Source organism: Coturnix japonica, chromosome 7 (assembly GCF_001577835.2).
Source record: "Coturnix japonica isolate 7356 chromosome 7, Coturnix japonica 2.1, whole genome shotgun sequence".
Classification (NCBI taxonomy): Eukaryota; Metazoa; Chordata; class Aves; order Galliformes; family Phasianidae; genus Coturnix; species Coturnix japonica.
In genome coordinates this window covers 8,775,191-8,803,093 of record NC_029522.1, presented here as the reverse complement: position 1 = coordinate 8,803,093, position 27,903 = coordinate 8,775,191, and the positions used below count along the sequence as shown (strand labels likewise).

Genomic DNA, 27,903 nt, shown 5'->3' with positions numbered 1-27,903 from the left:
ACATCATAGCACCAGAGCCCCCAGTAGGTGCCAGTTGAGTTTCTCATTGCACCTTGCTGCAGGTTTCCATATATTCCAGCCTTTTATCATGAGAGGTCCTGGAAGCAACTCCTCTGTCATGATATATAAAGATTGGCTGTAGCCTTGAGGAAACAGAAGTTGTCCTCCCTTTTGAAACTTGTGGTGTCTTCAGCTGTAGCATCACAGGGAGTCAGTCGATATGATCCTGAATTGTATCAACTGCTTTGTGTCATCCAGAATTTGTATCTTCAGAAGGCTATCCCCAAGAGGTGATGAATACATGCACCACTTCAGTTTTGCTCAGGGGCAGCAGCATACCAGAACTATTCTAGGTTTAAAATCAAACCTGGGAGAAATAAAATGCTTGAAGAGATCATTGTGGTTGGATGGTCCTAATGACGTAGAAGAGTGCATCTTTGCATCATGTGTATGACCACCACTGCAGCTCATCCAAAGGACTGCCAGACTTCCCTGCCAGCAAACTTGGTTAGTCCATCTGGGTGAAACTGGGTGAAGCAGGGAGGATAGGGCAGCCAGATTTGCAATGCCTGGATACTCATGGTGTGCCAGAGCAGAGATGTGCTGCACTGGAGTCTGGCTTGAAGCTGAGACTGCAACTTTGGCCTGCTCTGGAGTGTACCTTGGTCCCACTTAAGCAATGAGGGTGTGTTATTCAGTAGATGCACAGCACTGCTAATGCTTCAGGACAGATTTATAGGTACGGTGATTGGAGACAGACTGTCCTGCAGCATGATTTGTTTGGGTTTATGGATTTCAAAGTCTTCTAATTGCCTTTTAAATAGCTACTCCTTTATTCCAGGAAATCTGCCTTAGGCTTTCCCAGTTTCAATTCCAGATTCCCACGGAAATCCAGGAGTCAGGGGATATTCAGGCTGAGGTTTATGCTCCATGATGTCTTTGGCTTTTTTCTAGACGTTTTAGATGCAAATTGTGTGCTGCAGAAAATGTTACAGCAAGAGATCTTAGGATTCACCTTTAAGTTTGTTTACAGGCTGAGAAACATGGTTCAGCCCTCAGCCCTTAATCATGTTGCAGCTACTCAGGCTGAAAACAGCCTGTTAGGACAGCAGGACAGTGCACATCTTGCCATGGGTCTGCTTTATTCAGGTCTCACTTATCATGTGTTAGAGTTAGGCTGGTTCCATTGATTGTGTAGTTTTCAGCATTCTTTGAGCTTTCTAGGGAAATAAAAAAAAAGGTTTCTTGTTACAAGTTCCTGTAACCAAATGTAGTTCTAACTCCTACACTATGAATATTTTTGATGTGCTGTTCAAAGCAAACTCATCCAAGCAGGATACTGTTAATGAAACTCAGGAGAAACAAGAGGTCAAGTGACAGGAGTAAATAGAGGTTTCAGTCTCTTTGGAGCTTCTGTTCAGAGCCAAAAGGAGTTTATCCTGATGAAAAGCCTGGTTTTCACTTTGGAGGGTGCACTTTGAACCAGAAAGAACTGCTTCATACTAGTGGATTACATAAAGGCATTTATCCACATCTTTCTGTTGCTCCCAGATCTATCCAGGGTCAACTGGCATTCCTTTATTTTCTATCAAAAGAAGTAAATCCCAAACCAGCATTCTTAACCTCCTGGTGGCCTTGAGATTTGTGTTCAAGGGCCATGGCCACCAGCTAGCCGTACAAAGGAAGAATAACCTATCTCCACAATAGGTTAAGATTTAAGGGTCAAAGCTTTCTAATGTGTGGCACTGAGGGGATGTGGTCAATGGGCATGGTGGGGGTGGGCCAGGGTTGGACTTGGGGGTCTAAGAGGTCTTTTCCAACCTGAATGATTCTATGATGTTAGCATTTCAGTAACAGAACCATTTATAATGTGAAATGAGTTATCATAGTTCATGCTTTTTTCACCCAATAGGAATTTGAATTGTACAGTGTCGGAGAAGGCATCAACGACACAAACTCCCTTGTTTGAGCAGCAGAAAAACTCAACATATGGAAAAGAACTTAAGCTGATGAGAGGTTCTTTCTCAAGTCTGTCTGTTCTTACCTGATATCTTTTGAGAGAGCATGCAGGTGTGTTGTATGGCACCTGTGGATTCATAGCAGAGGGGAATTTGTTGATCTATATGTAAGGCCTAGACTTCTTTATTTAATGTTTGTAAAAGTTCCTGCATAACTTCTGAGTGCAATCTAAGGTATTTAATTCAGGTACTTAATTCTCTCTGTAGGCTCATGGTGAACTGAGATGTTCTATGGTCTGGAAGCAGTTGGTGGGAGCTTCACCTCCTCTAACGGCAGGAAAACTTTGGAGACACAGCTGAAGGATTGAACAATACCTACCAGGGAGGTAAAGAGGATGGGGCTTTAAAACACCTACAGCTGGCTTCTACACCCCTCTGACCTGCAGTAAGTGACCTTCTTTCTTTTCCCATCTTCTGCTGTCTCAGCATAGAGAGTCAACTCATCCCCAAGGCCACGTTTTGCTATTGATATATGCAAGCTCAATTTAATGATTCTCCCAGCACTATGGTCATGTCTGCAGTCGTGTCATTAATGTAACTACATCAAGCTTTTGTCAGGCAGTTTTGCTATATTAGAACAATGCTATTTCCTGTCCTATTCTATTCTATTATATTCTATTATAACCAAAATGTCTGAAGAATTGGTAATAATATTCAATATGTATTATGCTTTGGGCTTGAATTCAGCCAGCCTGCATTGCTAATTGCTCAGATGGCTTTATTTCCTCCGACTCTGGAAAGGAAAAAGAATAGCTTTTGGTTTATGTGTTAGGAAGAATAACACTGATTTGATTTTTGAGGGCAAAACCTCCCACGAATGATGCATAATGCCATGGCTAGTGATCAAGCAAGCCACGGCCTGGGGCAGCAGGCTGTGGAGCTGGCCAGAATGGCCAGGATCAGGTTGCTGGTGACAAGAAGTCAGAATGTGGTGCTCCCACCCATGTTTTTCCCATGAGACAAAGTAAGCAGCGAACTTCCTTCTCTGTGTAGCTCTCTGTAATCTCTCTGGTGCTGCATCCTTGGTCAGGGGATGGGAAGATGTGATTTGCTTACCCTGTTGGAAATCTCCAAGCTGCTCTTGCATAGGGACAGCTCTGGTTTCAGGGGTGAGGGCCAGCCAGTGGGCACATAGCCTGGGGAAAGAGCTGTATGGATGAGGATTTCTCTGAGTATTGGTTGATTTTAGGGTAATGCAGATGCACAAGGGGAAGATCAAAGTATTGGCTGGTACTTGGCACTTAATTGTTCAAAACAATTGTTCACAAGTAATGTTTTGACTTTCTTGATAATGCTCTTGTGTTTTCCCAAACAAAACAAATTTGCTTAGTCCTGCACAAGTCTATGAATGACTTTGTTCAACCCCCACGTCCAGTGTTGCAGAGAAGCATGGGAGGAGAATGGAACAAGAAATTGAGTTTGTGTTGGCTCGTGGAACTTCTATTTTCAGTATTTCAGTTTGGTCCCCAAAGTCTTTTTGTTTCTGAACTTCTGAATTTTAGATTCCACGCCTTTAATACACCCTTACTGTATCTCAGGAGAGCCATAACTTACACTGAAATACAGAGGATAGGACAGCACTAATCACTGCTGGCACTGAGATCGGTGCAGTGGGCAGGAGCCATTCCATGGAAAGAAATTAAAACCCAGCTGGATGTGTCTTAAGGGAAGCATATCCCCCTGCATGTTAAATGGCATAGAAAACTTTCTGTGAGTGTTCTCCAGGCTTTGATGTCTGAGCCTTTCTCAGGAAAATGAAGCCACTTGGGTCTCACCGTGGAGGTCTTCCTAGCCTAATGTACATTTATTTTCACATCACCCTGTAGTCAGGGTGCGATTTGTCTCAAGTACCCATGGTCTCCAGAGGAGGGCCACAAAGATGATCAGGGGGCTGGAGCACCTCCCCTATGAGGACAGGCTGAGGGAGTTGGGTTTGTTCAGCCTGGAGAAGAGAAGGTTGCGAGGTGACTCTCATTGCAGCCTTTCAGTACCTGAAGGGAACTTACTCCCAGGAGGGGAGTAAACTCTTCGAAAGGGCTGATATTAGCAGGCCTAGGGGAAATGGTTTTTGAAGTTGAAGGAGGGAAGATTTAGGTTGGATGTTAGGGAGGAAAGTTCTTTACTAGAAGAGTGGTTAGGTCCTGGGAACAGGCTGCCCAGTGAGGTTGTGGATGCCTCCGTCCTTGGAGGTGTTCAAGACGAGGTTGGATGGGGCCGCTGGGCAACCTGATCTAGTAAAGGCATATGTTTGTGACCCTGCTAGGCAGGGGGTTGGAACTACATGATCCTTGAGGTCCTTCCAATTCTGTGATTCCGGTGTGATTCTGTCTCCTTTAGACATCGGTGTTCTGTCAGCGATTGCCTAAGTTTGTATATGCTGCTCCAGCCAGAGGGGGAGATGGCACCTCTAGATCCACTCTGAGCTGAAACAAGCTGAGAGAAGTGACCCAGAGTGTAGACTGATGCTGTAGGCTTGCATGTGCCTGGCTGTGGAGGAGCTGCTGGTGATTTGAAGAGGATTGCCCTGGATAGCAGCAGACCAAGGCTATCTTTAGCTAAGAAACCTCTGGTTTTATAATCTGCTGGGTTTTTGTTGTTGTCCTCTTTCCCAGAGAGAGATCAGTGATATCACTTTCATCTGCACATGGCCCTGTGCTTTTAGCTGACTTTCTACCCTCCCTTTCACTTAACTGGGTTAACTCCAGCATGCAAAACATTCTGTGTCTGACAGAATACTTGTGCCCCAGATATCTGATACGGGAGTCCCACATGTGAGGTTCCTACCTAGAGGAGCTGTTGCCTGCCTTTGGGAAGTCTGCCTTGTGCATTTGGTAGCAGGCAGGACTTGACCCACTGGGCTGGGCTCCCTGCTTCTGCCAGGTTTTCACTAGCTGTATTTCTATCCTAGTTTCAGATCGGCCCCACCAAGATGCCTGTCTGCCTTGGCTGATGAGGATTGCTACCCAACAGCAAAGACCATGTTTTCCCTTAGTGCACCATGTTGTGGGAAGTGTTTACTGCTGCTGCTTTTACAGAGCAGAAAACCAGAGGTAAGGAAGCTGATTGCAGCTGAAAATTTAATTTTTGATGGCACATCCAGCCTCGTGGTTTGTTTCTTCATCTCTTGTTGCTCAATAAGCCTGAGCTTCTCATCAGTGAGTGGGTCACCAGCAGCGATGGAGAGATGTGCTCACCTCTTGGAAAAGGTGCCTTCATGTAGCCATAAGCTCAGAGCACAGCTGTAATGCTCCCTGCTGCTCCTGCCCATTGCCAATGTCTGGAAGTGACCTTGCAGAAGACACTTCTCTGTTTTATCAGATCTCTGTCAAGGTAAACTAAATGGGAGAGCTTCAGCAGGAAAAAAAAGCATGCCTAAGTAAAAGGTGGGTTACTTGGTTTTGTTTGAAAAAGCTAGATGTTACTGAAATACCTTGACATGGGCACTGTGTCAACTATGTGGGCAATCAGCCTTGTAAGATGTATTTTGAGTGCCCTAAAACCTCAATCCCACTATTTCCTTGCAGCCTAGGGAGGCCAAATTAAGAGAAGCTTGTAGTAGTCTTTTGGGATGAAAAGGAGTGTGTTGGAAAACCTGGCTGCAGCCTGTTGAATATCCAGTAAATAGTTGCTGACAGGAAGATAGCACATGGCGTATGCTCTGTGGGAACTCTCTCCTTTCTTTGGATCCGTGCCTTCTGCTAGCAGTTTCTGTGGCTATCATCATGGTGATATTCCTGTTTCATTTCTCCCTTGGCTATTGGATGTGGTCATCAGACTCACAGAGCAAAAATCTTACCCTGGTTTGGCTGGGGACCTAACTGGTCACCATTTCCAGCTCCTGCACAGATTTCTGTGCCCATGGCTTCTTGAGACTCAGGAATGGAACTGCAAACCAGCTGTATCCCCAGCTCCAATGGAGCCTCCCTTCCCTCCAAGTGACTCATGGTCTACGCTGATTGAGACCCTTTCTTCCAGAAAGCTCTGGGCGCATTGCAGAAAAAAAAAAAAGGGCAAAAGTCACTTGGAAATTACTGTAGCATTGGGATAAAATGTAAAAGAAGTACAAAGTGGGGTTTGCCTCCCTGGGGAAAGAGGCTGGTTCAAATACATGTCCCTCCTACCCACCTCCAGACAAACTGACTCTACCCACAAAGTGCTTCTCTTTCTGATGGCTACAGAGTGCTGCATGCCAAGGTGCTTGCAAATTTGGGGAATGTTGAAGGCAGAGTTTGGTTTTAAAGATCAATTCTCTACCATACAGAGTGAAAGAAGGCTAATTTTAACAGAGGAATTTTTCCCATAGTTTTTCCTATTTCTGTGACCGCACATCTCTCTATTTACGTGTAAAGTATAGCCCTCACCACAGTTATTAAATCAAGAACTTAGTGTCTCTCGCTGGGAAAAGATGCACTTCTTAGGGAAAAAAAAAAAAAAAAAAAAAGAGAGTGAACTGGGGGGCAGAAAATAAGGAAGTGTTTGAAGGAGTTCATAAAGCCTCAGATTTCTCTAGGGTCCCCAGCTGTGCTGTATGTTGTCCCAGCTGAACTCCAGATATTTCCGCTCTGCACATTAATGCATTCAAGGAGAAATCAAAGCAGTTGTCTTGAGTGTGCTTTGGGCCAAGTGTGTATGTCCTACCTCAGGACAGCCCTGATCCCTGAGGTTGTGCTCCCTTTGATATTCCTCCTTACGGGACCGAGGCTGAACACAAGCTTTCCGGAGCTCATTATGGCTATCTGCCCATCAATATGTAAACTGATAGATGAATCTTAGGATGCTTTGTGGTCCCTGTAGTCTGGAAGCCATGTCTTCTACTGGACCTTTCTGTGTCGAGGAGACTGAGGGAGAGGCCTCATAGAGCTGCATTGGGAGGGTCAGGTGGGGGTAAGGAATGGTGGGCATGGAGCAGCACCCAGGGCACTGGGCACAGCTCTGAGCTGCCAGAGCTCAGGGAGGTTTCAGGGACCTGAACCACAGCAGTTCAGTCTGTGGTTTCATTTCACTGGAACAGCCCTGAAAAGCAGCTCATCCAAAGTGTAGGTTTTCTCCCAAGGTTTTACATCTTCTTTCTGGCTTGCTTTTACTTATAGTTCATAGTCCATAGAAAGGGAAAGGTGGTTTTGAAAGCACCTGAATTTGGAAACAAATAATTACGGCGTTTTTACAAGCTTCCTGTGCTGTTCTGAGATCCAAACTTGCAGTAGAAATAGAGTCAAGAGCTGAGTGAGAACTGACTTTGATAGCTTGAGAGTTTTATTTAGGCATGAGTTGGTTACTACAGTGCAGATGCTCATATATGTGTGATTATGAGGTAAATGTGAAGGATCTGTGTGGCCTCACTTTTCTTCTTTCTCCTTCCCATGCTTGATTTACTTATTCCAGATAGCAAGAAACATACCTTGCTATGTCTTTTCTCTAATCAGGCTCAGGGAAAGCACAAAGACTGTCTTAGAGCTTTCAGGTACCTAGCAAGTAGCAATATAATGGAAATCAATGATGGAAGTAAAACTAACATGTCTTAGCTTTACTTCTCTTCTACCGTTGATTAGAAGTCTACAGGATGTCATTGCGTAGTTAGAGGGGGAGGTCCTGGCGTCATGCCTCAACATATTCTGTTCAGATCCACACATCCACTAACATTTCAGCTATTTTGAGAAGCTGGCCTCTTAGCAGAAATCACTGAGTGCAAAGGAGACCAGGAGATCTGCTGATAATTAAAAGTACTGTGAACAGTAGAAAGTGTAGTGAAAGGGTTCCATCCCTTACCAGTATCAAATTGCGTAAATCGATGTTGGCCAAAAAAAAAAGTTGAAATAACAGCTCACTTCCTAAAATGGAAATATTCCTGTGTTTTTCCTGGCAAAGGGCTGCTCTCGGGGGCAAGATCAGCAAGCAGACAGCAGTGACGGCAGCACGTCCCTTGCCACTACTGGCCTGCATGGTGCAAGGGAAGCAAGAAAGCAGTATTTGCCATAGATCACCTGACAAGTAGCACTTTAAAGAATACCATTGGTTTAGCTTGAACTGGCAACTAATAGCCTCCAGCCTAAGTAGTATGCCTTTCTTTTGGAGAAGCTACTGGTTTCTGGAATGCAACCTGTCAATCCTCCAGTCTCTGCAAGATCTTGCCCTGATGTTTCTTCCACTGTATCTAAGCATTTTTATGTACATAAAGACAAGAACTGTGATGTTCCCCATAGTTTTAAGTTCTCGACCAAGCTTATATTTTATGCTTTACTTTTTTTCCACATTCATTCTGCCATTTATTCTTTGCCCAGCCCTTCATTTCTTTGGAAGTTTCTCTGTTCCACACATTTTCTTTCCAAAAGCTCCTTGATGGTGTCTGACTCTGTCCACCTGTTGTCTTGGCTTTATTGAGACCCACTGGGTTGTCAGGCTCAGCTGTGCAACTGAACTGGAGCAAGGTTAGCCAGCTGGTGAGCTCCATCCTTTGCATAGTGCACAGCCCTTATTTATTCCTGCCCTGAAAATGAAAGTAAAATACAAGCGATTCTGAGCACATACAGATCTAATCCAGATTTGTTCATCCGAGTGATCATGCAGAGTAGCCTTGGTCGCCATAAGGTGCAGAAAACTGGATGGCTTCTTAGATGCTGCTTCAGCCTTTTTTTTGTGGACATGGAAAATGCTTTTTTCAAGCTCTGGTTCTAAAGAGCCCTAGCGTCCTTGACTTCTGCTGTGCCTGTTTTGAGAAAGCCTTGGAAAGCTCATTTGGAAAGACTTACTTGGCTGCCATGAAAGAGGTATGTATGAAGATCAACTGGAGAATGAACGAGGACAAGCTATTTCTCATGGCCCAATTGCTTTTACATGTTTTCCTGTGTTCAGTTCCAGGTCAGGCTGCTGCTAGCACAGCAGAAGAAGGAATGGCAGAGATAAACAGGAAGCACGTGGCTGCTTTGACATTATTGTTCCACTTATTTTAAGTTCAAGGATCATAAATGGAAATTTGCTCCAGAAGAAAAATCAGTGGAGTCATCATTCACATCTCACACTGGTTACCGAGGTTATGTCTGCAGGTACAGATACATACACACACGTTGCTTTAAGCCAAGGTGGTTCTTCTGCAGTAAAAATGGATGAAGTCTTGCACAGATTGATGCTATATTCATGGGCATTTGCAGATGTGTCTTCCAGCACAGTGCCCCAGCCAAGCTGGGCATGGAATTGTCTGGCAGAGGAGTGAGATTCAATTGTTGCGAAGCCCAAATTTCATCTGCCCATGCTCCATGGCAGAATTCAGTCCAGCACTGCAGCAGGAACTGGTTCTAGTGGTGTCAGCAGCCAAAACAGAATTTCTGCTTTAAAAACAAGACAGGCATCTGATGGGATTTGCTTTTGCTTTGCTCTCTCCTTTTCTTTCAAGAATAGGAAAATTAAGAATGAAAACCAATGTGGTCACTATAATAATGAAGCTGCCCAGCTTTACAAAAGGACGCAGGTCTTGGAATCTGCCTCAGTGATCCTTGGGATCACCTTGTGGGTTTCCACTATGTGCTCGAATCTTAAGTTTTGTGGAACTGGATGTTCCTTTGATTTATGGAGAAATTCCCACTTGGTAGATATCTTGCCTGGGGCGAATTCCTCCTTTTTCTGTGCCTCTATAGCTCGTTTTTTCTGAGCTGGGTTTTAGCCCATCAACTAGCTTTGGATTTGGTTGTTTTCATTTCTGTCTTCCTTGGCACAGGAGGGACGTAAGCCGTGACTAAACTTTTCTGGCGTTAATGCCAGCACAATCATGTGAGACTTCGGAGGCTGAAGAAAATGCTGAAGAGTTACATCTGAAAATAGAGATTTACAGCTTCTTACACATCAAGCTGTAGATGACGAGGAGTAAACTAAAGCAAAATTCAGGCAAATGCCATTCCTCGTTGGCAGGCACAAAAAACACCCACCCAGCGCTTTCTGTTACCGGACAAAAGTAGCAGTAGTGTGGCTTTCAGAATGGAGAATTAGAGGCTTGCACTGTGATGGCTTCAAAATTCAGGCTGAAGATTCAATCTGTAGATACCATACACACGTATGTTTTAAAAGTACGGCAGTTACGTGCATTTTTCAGAATGGATGTTGCTCACTAGAAGCACTGGCAGTGGTTGTCTTCCCTTACAGCAGTTAACAAGGGCATGCTCCAGAGCTGTTGGTGAAGCTCATTTCCTCATTGTGCTTCCCCTGTTGAAGCCTTGGGCCTTACTCTAGTTATGTGATTTCCTTTTCCTTCCTGCACTGGGAAGGTGAAGTCACATTTTGTTGGGAAGTACTGGTGCACCCAGAGCTGATAGGGAAACCCACATGCTAAGCACTGGTCAAGTAAAGAGATCACTTTGCTCCCAGCCCATCACTAAGCGTCAGTGCTTAGTGTCTGTGATGGGCATGGTCCAACTGCAAAGCTAAAGAGTAAGCATTGCATGCCCTGCTTGCAGGTAAGTAATATGCTGGTAGCCTTTCTAGGACTGAGCTCTTCCAAATTGCTTTGGAGATGTCCAGAGGAACGTGTGGTGCATGCTAGCAGTACTGGGCTCTGGCCTGCTGCCTGTTGTCTGTGCTCTCTGCCTTTTCTTCGTGTTCTCCTACAAACAAATGAAAGGTTTGTGAAATTGCTTCCACATTCTACCAGTTCACACCTCTGCTTCTTCCAGAGGCCTGGCTCCAGCTGGGCTCAGCTCAGGCCATAGCGAATGCTGTGGAAAGCTCCTAGCTTTGCTAAAAGAATTGGGCTGATGAGGGATCACACGCAAATTGAGTCTTAATTCAAGCAGGTCCCAAATGGGGATATAGAAAACCCATGTCACCCCACAAGCCCTGCCATGCTGGATGACTTACTCTCTGCTATGTGGATGGAAGAGGGCTTGCCTTGATCCCCTTACCCTGCTCTGCACTGGATGCTCATATCCATGAGCACATAACAGCAGGAATCAGCTTGTAAGACTGAAAGTTTCTTGTAAAAATGTAAGAATGTAAGTAGAGGAACAGGTTTCTTCTTGTACTTTTTTTTCTCTTCTTAGACCATGTGGGTCCAAGCGGAGGTGCAGAGCCACGTGGAGGGTGGATAATTTGAGTTTTGGACACAGAGCATCACGGGTGGTGCCTTGGCCAGCTGTGTGCTAAGGTCAGCTTGGACTTGGAGACCTTACTTTTTGCTCTTTGCCTTCTCCTTTTGTACCCCTGAGCAGAAGAGGACCAAGCCTCTGTCACCCATACAGCACAAACTGGGAAGCACATCCAAAAAGCATGTGAGTACCTTGTTATCATCTTAGCTTGATGAGACGAACTGATAACAGCCATAAACGAAAAGCATCTCCAGGGGGAGGATTGCAGCCAGCACGTAAATCAAATGCGCACCTAACTTTTTCCTTCCCACTTGTGCCAGTGTTTGATTTGGCAAACTGTGCTCATTTTCAGAGCGTTAAGGAACTGAATTAAATAATTGAATCTTTTCCTTTGTTAATGTTGTCCCCTGGTCTGCTGCCAGGCTCGTACTGGGAGAGGGAGCAGACACTGCTTGAAGCAGCAGATATACTCAGTATGCAGTTAGCTGGCTGGGCTGATCACATGTCCCCTGACCTCCCCGAGGCTGGGGGACCTCCCAAAACACCCCTATAGGCTGGGCAGCCTGCTCTGTGGGAGATATCCCTGCCCATGGCCGCGGTTGGGACTGGTGAGCTGTGGAATCCCTTGTGCCCTAAACCATTCTATAGTACTATGATTCTATAACGAACAATTAGTTTAGGGTGTGGTTTACTCTTTTGCATCCCCTCACGCCCCCAGCACCCCATGTTCCTGCCCAAACTTACACACTGTAGGACCTGTAGGAAACACAGCTGCTCCCACAGGCACAGGTCTCTTTGCTTCCCAACCACATCCATGTTGTTGCCTCCTGTCCACCTGCCAGCTCATCACTCACAGAGCTTTTCTGCTTCCCTGGGAGACAGCAGGTTCAGCCTGAGGGCAGGTTGTTGCTTAGGAAGGATCACATATCTCCATGTGCCTTTGCAAAAAGGCTCTTTAGCAAAATCACAGCCATGAAGTTGTGTGGTATATGTAGGCTTTCACTGGTTGTTTTCCTTTTTTTCCTTATTTAAGCCGTATCATAGAAAATCTTTTTTTCTCCTGTCCTGAGGTGTAGAAGCTGTTTATAACAGATTTCTGGTTTCCAGCTCTGAACTGGTTCCCTTCATGCGGGGAAGATTTTTCCAGTGCATCCCAGCAGCATGGGGCTACCAGCCAGCTCTGCACCCCATTGGCCGCCAGGAAAGTTAGGCTCTCATGCCTGGTTTTTATTTGCTATGAAATATCGCCCAAGCCTTTCTGCTGAAAAATGAGAGGGAAAACAGCCAAATGACCAAGCTTTTGAGGACACGTTTTCAGCCCGGTGCTCAACCTTGTGCTGCTGGGAGGAAAGCAAAACGTTTCACTGCTGCTCTCCCTGTTGCTAAGTCCCCAGGGAGGGTCCCCGGGAAATCAGAGGGGACAAAGACAAAGCAAAGCCTGGGGCCTCTCTCTTCTGTGCTCCACGTGGGCAACATGAAGCATCCACGTGTGCAGCTCAAGGAGCATGGGATGCATGACCAGAGCTGTGCTTTGTTAATGTGTGACCAAAGGTTTGGTGGCAGTGACAATTTTAACAGAATTCATTAACACAGCAATGAAACCCAGTCTGTGCTCATGTCTAGCCACATGTTTCCCTGTCTACCAAGGAAAGCAGGACCCCAGGAGGCCTGAAGTGTGCTGTGCTGAGCAGGTACAAAAACAGCCATTGTATGACTTAGATCTCCCTTAATTAACATTATATGTCACCCCACATGTCTCCAGCAATGACTAAAGTCTGACTTGACAGTGCTGGCTTTCTGTAAGCACAGGCAGGCGGTCTCTGTTGCAAGAAGGTGTCTGGCACTTCTGTGAAACATGAACAACCTCATGGCATGGCAAGGCTTCCTGCAGAGTCTGGTGTACATGAAGTAAGGGAAAAAGCTGATAACTGGAGGAAATTATTAGAAATTCTGCCTGGGATCGGTTGGTTGCTATCCTTGAGTTTCTGGAAAATAACATCCATGGGCTGAGGGGGGTTTATTATATATATGTGTATATATATACATATATATATACAGGTATGGATATTTTGTTTGCTGTGTAGAGAGTTTAATATATATATATATTATATACCCAGCAGCTGGGATGCAGCAAGCTCACAACAAGGAAAAGCAGAAAGAAGAATGACCCCGTGCCACTGTTAGAAACAGCTTCCTGAAAGCAGCTTGCGGCCAGGAAAACCGCTGGATGAAATCCCTTGGAGGAGGAGAAAGTCCAGGGTAACGTGGTTTATTTTGTGTCTTTCCAAAGAATAGATCATGTGAGCTGGAGGCTGCCCTGGAAAAGGTGCATCCCTTGGATGTCAGTGGGGTGCAGGCAGGGAGGGTCTTACCCCTCGTGATTTATGGTGGAGCTGATATCCTTTGGGGCTTCATTAGAGTTCTATAGAGGAGGTTTCTCATTGTCTGCACACCTGAAAGCTGCCCTGGCAGCTGGTAGCCCTGCAAGGATGCGGTGAGACTTAGTGTAGTTGGCTTCAGAAGGGGTCTTGAAATATTTTCCATTTGAAAACAGAGTTGTTCCTCCTCTTCTCTCCCCACCCATCCCACTCTGATTCAGCAGATCCTTGCTGGCCTGTGCTCAAAACCATCCCGCTGTAGCTGAAATCCATTTTGGTTGACCTTGGTGGGGTTCAAATGCTGCCTTGTTAGCCTCCAGGGTCTCTGTGAGCAAGTCAACCCTGTTCAACCAATACCAAAACACTTCTGTAGGGACAGAAGAAAAACATAATACAAAGCTTCCAGCTTTGCACCAATCAGTTGTATTGGTGAAAGCTGCTTGTGGCATGCTGGTTCCCATTTAAAAAAGAACTTTACATCTCTTCTACTCCTTGCCAACAGCCAGGTTCTCTCTGGACAGGAAGACCAGAGACATGGGCCACTGGTGGCTATCACCAGATGAATCATAGAATGGCCTGGGTTGAAAAGGACCACAAAAAACCTTCTAGTTTCAATCCCTATGCTATGTGTAGGATCGCCAAACACCAGACCAGGTTGCCCAGAGCCACATCCAGCTTGGCCTTGGATGCCTCCTGGTGTGGCCTTTGTCCTTCTGGACCCCAAAACTCAGACTGAATCTGACTCATACAGCATTGGCTGTGGTTGGAGCTGGAGGGATTTTCCAGCTGTTGGAATTCTTATTGTTGGACTGCAGGAGGTTTAAGAGGTGCTCAGCTTCTCTTCCTCCCAAGCATTCTTCTTGGCTTTCCTAAGGTAGAGACTTCACCAAACCCAAAGCTCCCCCACTACAACTGAATGGGCCTTGCTGCTGTTTTCCACTCAGCCTGGGACCCTCCTCCTGAAACGCCACACCAACACAGGCACAGGAGTTTCTCCTCCCTTCCAGAATGAAAGCAAACCAGAGTGTTTTCTCACTCTTTTTTCAAGTTTGCCCTTGATATTGAGGAGGGATAAACTATTCTTAAACTCATATGAGAGCACAAAGGTGATGCTTCCCTGGGCCACACTACCTGGTGATCCTTGTTATGAGGATTAGGTTTATGTTTTTAATAGGAAGTATGTGCTGGAGCAGTAAACCTGAGTCAGAGCAAGCTTCTGCCTGCAGCCCATTTCCAGCAGCTTTTCAAATTGTTTTACGTGTCCCTGGCGGCCGGGCTGCTACCATCCCTGCACTGATTGCAAACAGGCCGATAGCTTGGGCGCCCGTCTCCTTCCCCACTTGCTGGCTCTGCTCACACATCATGCTTCTCATTCCTCAGCTCTTCCAAAGTGCATCGGCTCCACTCCCTGCCCCGTGTTTCCATGCTCCCAGCCCTTCTCATGGATGTCCTGCCCTGACCTTGCAGGGCTTGGCTGCTCCTGTCACCAGCACGGATGCAGCAGTGCTGGTGATGAGGTGCCTGGGAAGCAGACTTTCACCTCCAATGTGGGTGATGAGCTGCAGGGTTTCCCTGCCGGACCCCTTGGCTGTGCTGAGGAGTAGAAAGGGTCTCTGCTGCAGAAGGACAGAGAGCTAGCTCTGCATTCCCGTACCAAAGGGGCTGGGTGCCCCGTTTTGAGGAACATCTCTGCAGCACGCCTCCAGTTCCCACGCTAATGAGAAACAGCTTGAAGTGTGCCTAAGCCTTGCTTGCTTTTCTCACATTTACAAAAGATTAGCAGGGCTTGGTTCATCTTGGAACCTCCCAGCAAGCCATTAGGAGGGAGAGCCCCTTACCCATGCTGCCTCGTTAATAAAATCACTTCCAGAAACTGCAGTGCAGGTGGGCTGGCCATTGCCACATAAGGGTTTGATTTTCTTTGTCGTCCCATGTTGGCATTACTGATACCACCTGTGTGGTTTCTTGGATCTGGCTATGCTCCACACCTGTAACACACGAGCTGTCTTCCACAAGGACAAATACAGTTCTGTGCCATAGATGTCTTGGCTGTTCTCAGAGGTTAAGAGACAGGTTAAGAGACCTTGCCTGTGGCCTGTGCCGCATCCAGATGAGGAATACTGGGCTCTCTGTGGGGTTCTGTAGAATCACATGAGTTAGAATGGACCTTTAAAGGGCATCTGGTCCAGCTCCTCTGCAATGAAAAGGGACACCCACAGCTCCCTCAGGTGCTCAGAGCCCTGTCTAGCCTGGCCTTGAATGTCTCTAGTGCCGTCTACATGGCGAATGTCTCCATGTAGTGTCCCACATTCTGTGTGGGCCCAGCGCAGATCACGGTTGTGTTAAATCTGTAGGATCTGTTGGCTAAGTTCTCCTTTATTTCCAATACACCTGGACCTCGGAGCAAGAAAATAAGCAAGGAAAGCATCAGTAGGATCTACCTAATGTACCTTAAGCCAAGAGCTTTGTGACAAAAGCACCTTTCCCAGAGCTAGAAATGTTCTTGCCTGATGCACAGTTTGCCATATGTGCTGTGTGTAGGTTACCTCCAATTTCTCCTACAAGTAGCATGCTATTGGTTTTCATCCCTTGCTCTATGAGCGTGTGCTGCAGTTGTATTCCCCTGCAAACCTCACGATTAGCAAAGACATGCTTGAAATCCCAAAGGGTGACCCTTGGCTCTGCACCTACACCTACAAACATCAAACACACGCAGGGTTTGAAGCACATCATATGATTCAGCAGAGCTTGTCTGAACTGAAGCAACAGTGATTTTCCCTCAGTTTCTGGGAAGTTTTCTGGCAGGCTGTTTTGCTAACCTACCTCAGTGGTTTCCCCCCCATCCCCATTTTGTCCTCTTTCTAAGTCACAGTAGCCTCATCTAGAGTCGTTCTCAAGCTTCTCTCTTCCTTCTTTCCCCCCTTTCCAGCCCTCCTATCCCCCGTGCTGCCTTTCCCTTCTCTTCCCTCCCACTCTAGGCTGGCTGTGCCCCAGCGATGAGCTAAGGCTGCTCACTGCCGGGTCCCGGATCTGCGGGGGAGGCAGCGCGACGCCGGCTGGGGCTCAGCCTGGGGGTGCTGGGGCTGTGGGGCAGCCGTGTGGGGCTGGAGCCGCTGGGTAGGTGGGGCGGGATGGTGCTGGGGGGAGCCTGGGGGCTCCAAACGGCTCCAGTTTGCAGAGCCTGCTTTGCAGACACACTCCTCTGCTGGCTCTTTTTGGCTTTGTGAGCGAATGTCCCTTTGCAAACAAATGTCCCTTAGCAAGCACTAAGTGTTTGAGGGGGATACAATACTGAGAGAGATGTGGTTGTTCAGATTGGAGAAGAGAAGGCTTCAGGGAAACCTGATAGTGTCCTTCCAGTATGTTAAGGGGGGCTATAAGAAAGAAGGGGACAAACACTTCAGCAGGGTCTCTGTGATAGGACAAGGGGAAATGGTTTCAAACTGAGAGAGGGGAGATTTGTGTTGGATATAAGGAAGGTGTTTTCTTTAACTGTAAGAGTAGTGAAGCACTGACACAGGTTGCCCAGAGAGGTGGTGGATGCCCCATTCCTGGAGTCATTCAAGGTCAGGCTGGATGGGACTCTGAGCACCTGATGGAGCTGTGGGTGTCCCCATTGATTGCAGGGGAGTTGGGCTGGATAACCTCTGTTCCAACTCAGTTCTATGATTCGACATAGACAACAACTGAACAACCTTTGGGATCTGGGCTTACTGCTCTCTTGGCTGCCATCGCTCACATCCATGCCTGTATCCATCGTCCTGTGAAGCCAACTGCTCAACAGGCTTGACAACCTCTCTTTTACATTTAAGTCCTAAATGTTTCTTTTCCCTGTTGACAGCTCCCCAGATTTGTTATCATTCCTGGGGGATGTGACCAGTGACAAGCCTTGGATTGCTGTCTCTCTTGGCACAGGTATCTAAAGGCATTTATGAGTGGCTTTCCAGCACTTGAAAGTATCAGTGGGGCTTTGATTTTCATCCCGCCTTCCTATAACATCCCAGTGGCAGACAGTTTCCCACTTCATCTTGCAGGAAATGCCAAAATCCAGATCTCTCACACAGACAGGATCCATTTATCTCAGAAAGAGGGATGCTGCAGTGGCACAGCTGCCCAGGGAGGTGTTGGGTTCACTGTCCCTGGAGGTGTTCCCTAACCATGGGGACAGTAGGCATGGTGGGGTGGGCTGGGTTTGGACTGGGTATCTGAGAGGACTTTTCCAATCTGAATGATTCTACGATGCCTCCAAAACAGCAACCTCCTGTGCTGTCCCGAAGTGCTGGGTGTGCTTGGAAGTCTTGGTGCAAATGGTTGATGGAGTGCTGTTTGCATTTTGTGCCCTGCAGAATGCACTGCTGCAGCTTACCTTAGTGCTCAATAGCAGCTCACTGCACAGTGCTGTTTGGTGGCATGCCCTCATTTTCCCAGCTCCGTGGGCTGCTAGTGACATTCCCAGGGCTTTCCAGCTGGGAAATAGCAGCCATCTCCGCAGAGAGCCTGATGTCACAAGATTTTTCGGCCTGATTTCCAGAGCAGTGGTCTGGATGTGCTTCAAACTCCTGACTGCTTTTTCCAACCAGCCTCGTTGCTTGGGATACTTCTTTTTTTTTCTTCTGGGCTCTCCCTTCCCCAGCGCTCACGCACTCACAGAGCAATTGGTGTCCCTCCATAGGCACGTCTTTTAAAAAATGCAGAGATTTCCTGAGCAGGGTGCAGTGGAAATTCCTGGGATCGCTGGTGCAGACGGACACGTAGTTAGCTGAGTCTGAGAGGGAGCAGCTCTGGAGATGGGTTTTCTGCGGAAGCAAATCCTTTCTGCTCATCTTTTCCAGTCTACATGTATGGGAGCAATGCACTTCCCACCTACACCTTCCTCTGAATGTAGTGTGGTCCTTGGGATCCACATTGCCCTGACCTCTCCTTGTGGTTTGGGATCAGAGTGGCTTAAAACTCCTCGCACTCTGCAGTGTTAGCACCGTGACCTTATTTGCCAAGTCTGGCAATGGGACAGGGAGCAGATTGCCAACATCAGTCCCACTCGTGGGAGTGAGTGCCACTGCCAGGGGCTGGCTGTCAAAAGGGTTTGCAAGAGGGGATGTTCTCAGCCCTGTTTTTACGTGACCACTAGCAGCAGTGCTGCGGTGGAACACAGCTGTAGGACAATGGATGGGGCTGACCAGAACACAGCGCGCTCTTTCGCAATGAGCTTGGCTCTGGGCTACATGAAAAATGTCCTTTTTTTTTCATTTTCTTATTTCTTTTTCCCCCAAAAAAGGAGGAAAGGAGCTTTTTGCAGAAGGGAGGCAGGTGGAAACCAGGTGTTGTTCTCAGTATGATGCTTCCTGATGGTGCCAAAATGAGTGAGGCAGGTCTTAAACTGGGAGCAATGGGTGAGGAGCCAAATGGGCCAGGGGTGCTCTGGAAATGAGAAGGCTCTGAATGACAAAATCACAAGTGACAGGAAAGTGATTAGAAGAGACGGTGTTGGGCAGGTTGGAAGCAATGTACTAAGGGCGGGAGGTAGCCCTATGTCGGGCTCTTCATCCTGGGGTAACCTCGATGCCCATCCCCAAGCTGTAGCCAGCACCATTCCTGGCATCCTTGCTCATATGTGTTATACCACTGTGGAGGAAACTGAAACTCCTCAGAGACACAGTGAGGGGTTCTTCTTGGTAAAACCTTTGGGCTATTTGCTGCTTTTAAGCAGCTGAAGTCAGGCTTAAGTGCAAAGAAGGGGTGCTCCTAAGGGAGCATCTTTGAAGCTGCTCCTCTGCCTTTCCCCCATGTCTTGTTTACCAGTTTCACTCTGGGAAAGAAATAACATGAGTAAGAATTGCTGCAAAAATACCTCTCTTAGAACACTGATCATCATTTACTTAGAAATTGCCCCTGCTATAAAATCTGCCAGGTTTCCAAGGAAAAATTTGCAAGTAATGAGCAAACGTATTTAACGTTCCTTTCAAATGACCCTTGTTTTAACTTTTGCTTGCTCCACTGTAAGCAATAACGCTTTCACCCCAGATTTGCACATACTGCAATTAAACACTCGGTAAGCATGGGGATGCTCCAAGGGCTGGGAGAAGCAGTGAGCTTGCGGGGCTGCAGTGGGATGCTGAAGAGTGGTAGCTGTCCACTTATTTGAAAATCAAGCTGTTCCATGCCCTCTGCGAAGCTGCAGTCAATTGAATGCAGTGCTAATTTTTTTAATTAACCTCCAATGCAACCTCCCCATCTGCAGAATTAATCACTGCTGGAAAACTAGACTAATATTTCAGAAATAACAAACTGCTGCCTTCCTCCCTAGCAACTTCTTTGTGGCCTTTCAGATTTGTACATCCGCTCCAGTTCACTGGCCATGCTCAACCTGGAAGATACCATGCATAGATGGTATGATATATATTGCTTACTTACATGCTTAAACTATTCCTATCTTGTTTCAGGAGTGATAATGTATTTGGCCTGTACTTCCCTGCAATGGAGATCTTCATGTCTTGGACCATGCCCTGAACAAGCTGACCTAGCTGTAAGTGTCCCTGTTCACTGCTGGGGAGGTGAACTAGATGGTCTTTAAGGGTCCCTTCCAATTCATGCAATTCTATGATTCTACATCCACCAGCCGCACAGGGCTGCCTTCAAAACCTGCTTCTCCTTCTACTCACCCTTCCTCAGCCCTGCTCTCCAGGACACTAGAGTGATAGACATGCCTATGTGCAAATCTTCAGACACTAATCTTCCCGGGTTGCATCTTTGTGATACAGGATTTTGATGGAGTAACAGAATGAGGTCATCACAGCCGGCTGCACTTTTATTTCAGCGTGGTCGCTATAGCAGCCAATGTCAAAACAAAACATATAGTTCACCAAAGCAAAGTTTCCTGGCTGATGGTGTTCATTTTTCTTTATGAGCTGACTTTGGAAGACAGTGAAGCAGCAGGCAATGGAAACTCAAATGTCTTTCTCTCTCCCCTGTCTGCTTCTCTGTCTCTGCAGTGATCGAGATAAAGGTTAAACATCTGTTTCAGATCTGCTCTGCTTAAGTGAAGGAAAGACCTGCTCCCGCTGTCTCATAAATCACCCTGCTGCTGGAGCATGGTCCCAACTAATTGCCATTTACCCCCATGACATGCAGCTCAGCCCTGGGCACTGCTGCTGGGAGGTCTGAGCCTCCTGCCTGCTGACTCCTGCCATTTTGTGAGCACTCCCCATCTGCTCTGCATCTGGTTATCACCTACGCAAGTGAGGGGTGATCATAGAATCATGGAATCACCGAGGTTGGAAAAGACCTCTAAGAGCATCCAGTCCAACCATCCACATAGAACATTATTTCCCTACTAAGCCGTATCCCTTAGTATAATACCTAAATGTTTCTTGCCTGCCTCCAGGGCTGATAACTCCTTCACCTCCCTGTGACAGAGGGACAAAAAGAGAAGGATGGACAGACACCTACCCAACAGCTACTCCAGAAGCCAGCACAGGAAGAGGATGGAAGACAGGACAAACACAGGCAACTCGTGCAAGAACAGCTATATTAGAATTGAGTTTGTAAGTAAAACAAAATAGCAATCACAGAATTTAGAGGAGTGTTTTGTTTCCTCCTGGAAGCACAAGCAGAGGAGGGGAAGGCCAGCGACGTTCCTGCAGGGCAGCATCTAGCAGCACGCCTGCGCCGAGCAAGGCGGGACACGGAGCTGTGCCGAGCTATTTTTACTTCTGCTCCAGTCCTGCAGCCACGCTGGCAGATGTGCTCCCAGCTGCAGATGACTTCCATGTGTAACCCCGCACTGGCCAGGGGCCCAGGGCGTAGCGTGCTTCCTTAAAAGGCCCGGGAGAGCAAAGCGATGCCCAATCCCAGGGGCGAGTGGCCATGGGGGGCCTCAAGCCGCCCACTGCCCTTGGGAAAGCCCAGGCTGCATGACACAGGGTCACTGTGATGGGGAGAGAGGGGTGGGAAGGATGATTCACAGGTCGTTGTAACCCACCTAACCCTCTCTGCTCCCACCTAAAAGGAGAGGCTGTGGAGGAGGCAACATGTAGGAGCATGGGGTGAGTGCAGTTTGCAAGGCTTATGACCCCAGAAAGAGAAAAAGGGTGCTTTCTGCATGCCCCTGTGCACACTGGAATGAGTGCAGGGCAGACTGCTCTGCCCTCCAGGCAGCTCCAGCTGGGTGCAGACGTTATGAGAAACAACTATATTAATAAGTGCAATAAAAAGTCAATTCCCTGTTCCCTCGTTCTCTAATGGAGCCCTTGCAATGTGCTCGTGGATGGTGCCAAATAAACGGCATAGCTTCCCAAGCGTGGCTGCCAGGGCTCAGCTCATGCCCAGCTGAAGCAGCATCCCCAGCAACAGCTGGGTACTGATGGGAAATGTCATGAGCTGGGCTGCTCTGTGAGCTGAGAACAGCATAGGAGCACCTAGAGATGTGAATCCTTATGGGGACAAAGCCTGGGGCAGATCTCAGTCCTATGTGTTTTCTTTGCCACAAAGTCTACACTCCTAAAAATGTCAAGGTGAGCCTCTTGGACTCAGGGGCAGCATTGAACAGGGAACTGGAGGTGTCCTTCCAGCTCTATTTAGCCTTGTAAGTGCCTTAGCTCCTCTGCTTGGTCATGGGAAGCACTGCCAAGTTCCCTTGGAGCTGAGGCTCACCAAGATGTGGGACCCTATCCTGGCCCTGTGAGGTGCTGTGTGGAGGCAGGAGTTGGGCTCAGTGATTCTTATGGATCCCTTCCAACTTGTGAAGCATCTCATTTATGAGAACCTCATAGCACTGATTGCTCCACTGGGCTGTGGTAGCAAAGGGCAACCTGGCAGTGGAAAGAGCAAATCCTGAGCTGGTAATTGCATCATGATGCCCTTTTTTCTTCATTATCCATACAGGGTGTGTCATGCTCATTGCAGCCTCAGTAATTTTAAGTGAAAGCATAGGGCATGAAGCTTCAAGTGCAATGCAAGCTGCAGGGAGCAAGCAGGGAAAGGGCAGGAGAATGGGGCCAAAGCTGACCAGAGAGTACAGACAAATGTACATGGCACTCTGAGTCACCAGGAGCCGAAGCCAAGGCAGTCAGCTGTCTTGTCCCAGTTCCATATGGTTATAAGAGGAGGGCTCCTCCTTGTCTATCTCTCCAGGAACCTCTCATCTGATTTGTGCTGCTCTTGCCAGGTTTTGCAGAGCACTTTCTGGATTAGCTTCAAATGACCAAGCTGGCTTTGGAGGATCCACCTTCCCACCCCATTGGTGGTTGTTTTGCCCGACTGGTATTTCTGGGTATTCATCTACTTCATGCTTTTGGGGGGGCTCTCAGTGATGGATGTCCATACTACAACCATCCTTCCTCTTACAGCCATTGGGATCGCCAAATCACTGCACCGATGCCCATCACGACGTTTACAGACAGAGGGACAAAAGCGTGAGTTTCTCAAAACCTCCATTAGACTTTATTTAAAAGTTCTTTGTATAGACTTCCTGACACAGAATCCACAAGAAAAATAAAATTCCCCCCCCCCCCCCCCACCCACCCGCCCACCTCACCCCAAATTGCTTTGCTTTGTGTTTTATAAAACATACAACATGAGAAGAATGCCAGAGACATTCTACACCACAATTTAACAATTCATTAACTGAGGCCTTGGTCCCAGCAGTGCATTTGCATTTGGAAACTTTGCTTCCTTTTCCTTGCTCGTTTGGTTGGCCACATATGTTACAAATGCATAAGAGAGATCTAGTTTGCAAATCTGATCCAGCGAAAGGAGAAAAACAAAAAGGAAGAACGAAACACTGAACGGCTTATTTATCAGCATTAGCTACTCCCTTACACCAAGGCTTTCCATGTGCAGTTATGCTCAGATATGAAAATGATAAAAGCAAGCATGTAACAGTTGCAGTGAAATTATTATGATGATTTTTATTTATTTTCATTGCTAATTTTTCTGCTGCCTTAGATAGGCAGGCTGCCGGAATTGGAAAGAGAGGGTAATTTAGATACGTGTTCAGACACAATAACAATCTGCAATCAGGTAAATATTTTGTAATGTTGAAGCTATACAATATATCCCGGGCACACGTAGCACTCAGTCCACAAACAGTTTAGCACCATATTGATAGGTCATACAGCAAAACCTTTTCTTCAAGGTTTGCTTCGGAAGTTAAAAGCATGAAATAGTACAGTGCAAGGTAGTCTATACCCTTAGCTTCTATTGGGGTAAGGTGGCAACGGTGGATGCTCCTGGCTGTCTCAGAGGTATGTGTTGGCAGGTTGTTGGCTCTATGTTCCTATCGTCGTCACCACGCCAGGGCTGATGTTACCTGAGGAAGTTTGATGGAGAAGGGGAAGATACATGAGGTTACCGAGTGGGATGCTGAGGGAGGGTAAGTGCTGCTGGTGACCGTGCTACAAAGCCCACACCGCCCTCAGTCCACTTGCAGACCCAGCACTTTTTTGCCCACTTCTGGGTGCTTACCAGGGCTGCAGGCTTTCTCACATTCTTTCTGTGTGTTGAATCTGTTCTCATTGCCTCCACAGCCTCCATACCAGAACCTGGCACAGCTCTTGGTCTTCACGTCGTAGTGCCATTTGAGCACAAAGTCTCTGCAGGTCCCCTCCTCCTTCTGCAGCAGGCAGATGTCCATGACTGCAGAGAAAAGCAGGAGAAAGAAGAGTCAGCTAGAGGTCTGGGCTGCTGGGCTAAACACAGGCTCCCTCAAGACATTTGCATGGTAAAAAAAAATGCCAGTGAACACGGCTGGCATGCAAGACCAGAAGGGGGGACTGAAGCCAAGGTGTTGCCTGGTCTCCTGTGGCTGAGCCCCATCTCTGTGTTGACAAAGAGAAGGTCTTTGCCCAGCACTGAGCCTGAGAAGATGCCAACCCTGTTCTTCAAGCCATCAGCTGTGTTGCTTTGTGCATCCATGGTGTGAAGCTGGAGTAAAGGCAGAGAGAAGGACATGTGCCACGTGGCAACAATTGTCAGCAGATCCCTTCGATTTCAAGGAAGTAAGTTGGTAGGTGTCAGATCTGGGTCTTAAGGGAAAACCATTTTTGCCATCATTTTCCCAAAAACAGAGACAGAGTATAGCAGCCATGAGTGGCCAGGAAATCTACCTCCTGAAGTTGTCTTGTGATAACCTCACACCCTTTGTAAGATACACTATAGACGGGGTGCTAGAAACCGAGCTGCAATGTCCTACCAGAAACAGTTCCCACATATCCACGAGGAGAATAGAGAAGAATATAGAAATAAAGGGTGAATTAATGGAAGGGTATACTTGCAAGCAAAGTTTTGGAGGGAGTTTGATGATAGAAAATGCATGCTAAACCCTTTCCAAATGTTCATGGGAAGAAGGATGCAGAGTATTATCACTGAAATCCTGACTAGAAAGTAGGTCTGGCAGCAAATCCTAGAAAATAAGAAAGTGCTGGTGGCAGGTTTGCTTGAAAGGAAATTGCGGCTGGTGCTGGCAGCTGCACAGAGCACAGGAATGCTGCAGCCAGCGGGACAGGGAAAGGGAGAAATCAGTGTCATGGACCCCATGCCCATCAGAACCCAGGGATGGGCAGGACCCTGCCTAAGCTCTCCCTGTCCTCTCCTTCTAATTGCCTTTTCTCTTTGTGTGCTGCAGTCATGGAGCTGAGCAGATCAGTGCCTGACCTTGCATGGGTCATACCAAGCAGAGATTTGCTGGATGGTTTGAAGTGTGAGCTGGGAATGAATTCTTTTGAGAGAGAAGCGTTGGAAAGGACTCTCTTGTTCACAGACAGTTTGTTTTGCTGTGATCTAAAAGCAGCTTGTTGAAGTAGGATTTCTTTCTAAATCTCTGCTTCTCCTAGGAATTTGAAATCAATATTGGAACTTCCAATTCAGCTTTGTTATCAGACTCCTCCAGCCAAAAGCTTCCCCATCCCTTTGGCAAGCTTTTTTCCTTTTCTATTTATTCTGCTAAAAGCCCTTCTCCCTTCCGGCCTGCCTTCCAAAACACCAGCAGATGCAAACACCAGAATGACTCTGCTCCAAACCCTGTGCACCCTTTCATGAATCCAGCCAGCCATCACTCAGCCCATGAGAGGGATCCTGTATTTTCTCTTTGAGCACAAGGACAAAGCATCCCTGCTTCTTCACCCCATCATACTCTTTGATGGCAGCAGGAGCTTTCAGGATCAACTAATGGATGGGGAAATTCAATGGCCGTGCTGGAGGCAGATCTGATTTCAGTGCTGGCTTCAGGAAGGCTGCTGTGCTGTGTTAGGTGAAGATTCCCTTGAAGAGTGACCTTCCAACCTTCCATTCACCAGCCCAGGTATTCATACTATGTGGGCTGGTGCTGACCTCCAGGCTGAGAGCACTATGGGATGCTATCATTCCCCATCTTTCAATTGTTCCATCCAAAATACAGGATGGCATTTGGTCTGAGACCTCTCCTGCCAAAAAAAAACAAAACCAAAACAGCCTTATCTTCATTTTTCGAAGAGCTAAGGAGCTAAAATGTGCTTTAAGTGCCATCTGGCTCCATCATGTTCAAAAGATGGGGGCTGCCACCATCAGCAGGGTATTTAAGTCATCCCAATAGAGAAAATGCATCTAAGCCTTAGGTGCACGTTTAAATTAAACATATATATATACCTATAAATTGCAATAATGAAAGGATAGCCAAACACATGTTGCTATACAGAACTACCCACCAGCAAGGCTTCCCCGCTCCATGAGGGTGAAATCCTGCTCCCAACTCAAGCCATTAGTTTCTGCATGAGCCCCCAAACTCAGTCTCAGAGCTCACTTTGCTTCTAGCTTTCTCCCCTTTCTTTTGGGGCAAAGGGCCCCAAAAGATTGTGAGAAGGGGAGACCGCCATGAGGGAAAGGCTTTTGGGACTCAGGTTCCCATCCCACCCCACTGCTTTGCCAGCACAGGTGACTGTAAGTCCCTGCTTTCTTCCCAGGTCCTTGAAACCAAAGGGCTGAGAAATACCCTGAGCAAAGGAGCTTGTTACCACTTTCCTGCTGGCCCCTTCTTCAGCTTTCAGACCTGTGCCACAATTTCCCTTGCAAAGTATTTGCAGTTCTTCGCACCCCAACAAAGGCACACTGATGAGCGATGGCGTTGCTTAGACATGCAGTGATAACAAAAGATGCTTTGGGACCGCGCTGCTGCACACTTCTTACAATATCCAGCCTGCTTTTGTGTTAGCTATGGCTTGCACTTGGGTCGTGCAACCACAGCTTCTCCTGGGGTGAGACAAGGCATGCAGGTGACTTGCTCATGCAAAGCAGATGGTGAGGCATGGCCACATCGGGGAGCAAATGCAAACCAAGGTGCTTCTGGTGATCTCATAGTGGGCAAGCATGGATGAATGCTGTGAAATGGTGAAGGTGAATGATGGATGTGCTTTATTTTATGGTTAATTTTTCGGTGTGTTACCTGGCGATAATCTTTTCTCAAGGGGTGGCTGCTGCATGGCTTTCTCAGCTGCTGCTGGAGGAAAAAGTGTGTTGGTTTGGTGTTTAAAGGATGTTTTCTCTCTGATCCAAACGTTATTTGAAACTCCAATAAAAAGTGGAAGGATTAACCCCCGTGTGGTACTTACATGGTTTCAAGCATTTGCTATTGCACTCAGCTTCGGTCTCAAATCTATTGGCATTACCACCGCAGCCACCATACCAACCCTGGCTGCAGATCTTGTGTTTGTAGTCAAAGAACCACACAACCTGATAGTCCTTGCACTGCATGCCCATGTCAAAGTCCAGCAAGCAAGGGTCTGCCAAATCTGCATATCAAAAGGTGCAAAGGTTAAATGATTCCGGAAGGGTTAAAAGCTGAAAAAAAGGAAAGAGATTCAGGAAAAGGAGAAAATAAAATAAATCAAACCCAAAGCATTTAAAATCATCGGAAGCCAAGAGGGTTGGATCAGACCATGCAGGTGGGTCATATTTCTGCTGGGGTTGTTTCCTCATCACTCCATTTCTGTTCCCCCTTCTCTCCCCCTCCCTTCACGCAGCTCCCCCATGTCCATTTCCAAAGGTCTTTACCTTGGCAGTAACTTCTGTTCTTAAGTGTGTTTATCTTACCTTTAAAGGCAAACCACACCTGGTATTCTTCAGGGCATAAGAAGAGGTATTTTTCCTGCCCAGAAATGATAATTTAGGCCCAAACCCCAGAATTTTTACTAGCAAGGGCCATCATTGCTAGCAGCTGCATTGCCTATATAAGGACAGCACAATTTGGGGCTTCCTCCAAGGTTTGCTTTAAGATTTATGTGCAGGTCTCTCCCCTTCTGCAGAGAACCATCTCTGCTGCCCTGCTCTGTTTATAATATCCTCAGCCTGCTGAAAAGCTTAAGATTAGCAACAGCACCCTTGAAGGCCTCCAGAAAAGGCTTTCCCCTGACAGCCAGATGCCATAAATCCTAGGGCAGGGGCACTTGCTGCAAATGGGTCTTGAAAAAAGCT

At 47.0% G+C, this 27,903-nt stretch overlaps 1 protein-coding gene and 2 long non-coding RNA genes across 16 annotated transcripts in view; 2 read left to right on the top strand and 1 right to left on the bottom strand.

Moving 5' to 3' along the window:
- Positions 1-2,009, top strand: part of LOC116653654 — a 30,477-nt gene extending 28,468 nt beyond the window's left edge. Inside the window, exon 3 of the long non-coding RNA XR_004307867.1 lies at positions 1,913-2,009. This is a non-coding gene — a long non-coding RNA (uncharacterized LOC116653654). The remainder of the gene's footprint in view (positions 1-1,912) is intronic.
- Positions 2,010-2,229: 220 nt separating this feature from the next.
- Positions 2,230-27,042, top strand: LOC107316509. 3 transcript variants are annotated; one of them, XR_004307866.1, is made up of 9 exons: positions 2,230-2,403; positions 4,927-5,068; positions 11,042-11,269; positions 13,204-13,345; positions 19,905-19,987; positions 20,846-21,005; positions 22,628-22,732; positions 22,809-24,458; positions 25,085-27,042. It is a non-coding gene; the product is annotated as an uncharacterized LOC107316509 (long non-coding RNA). The 3 variants fall into 3 exon arrangements; XR_004307865.1 differs by having other exon boundaries at positions 22,809-24,466; XR_004307864.1 differs by lacking the exons at positions 22,628-22,732; positions 25,085-27,042 and having other exon boundaries at positions 22,809-22,918.
- COL6A3 (collagen type VI alpha 3 chain) overlaps positions 23,350-27,903 on the bottom strand; it is a 53,212-nt gene continuing 48,658 nt past the window's right edge. For 8 of the 12 annotated variants that reach the window (XM_015868077.2, XM_015868084.2, XM_015868088.2 and 5 more), the window contains 4 exons: positions 27,042-27,221; positions 26,876-26,929; positions 23,926-24,096; positions 23,350-23,770 (listed from right to left, as the gene is read on the bottom strand). In XM_015868077.2, coding sequence (XP_015723563.1) covers positions 23,730-23,770; positions 23,926-24,096; positions 26,876-26,929; positions 27,042-27,221 — 446 coding nt within the window. In that variant the 3' untranslated portion in view covers positions 23,350-23,729. The remainder of the gene's footprint in view (positions 23,771-23,925; positions 24,097-26,875; positions 26,930-27,041; positions 27,222-27,903) is intronic. The other 4 variants (XM_015868079.2, XM_015868081.2, XM_015868082.2 and 1 more) reach the window with 4 other exon arrangements.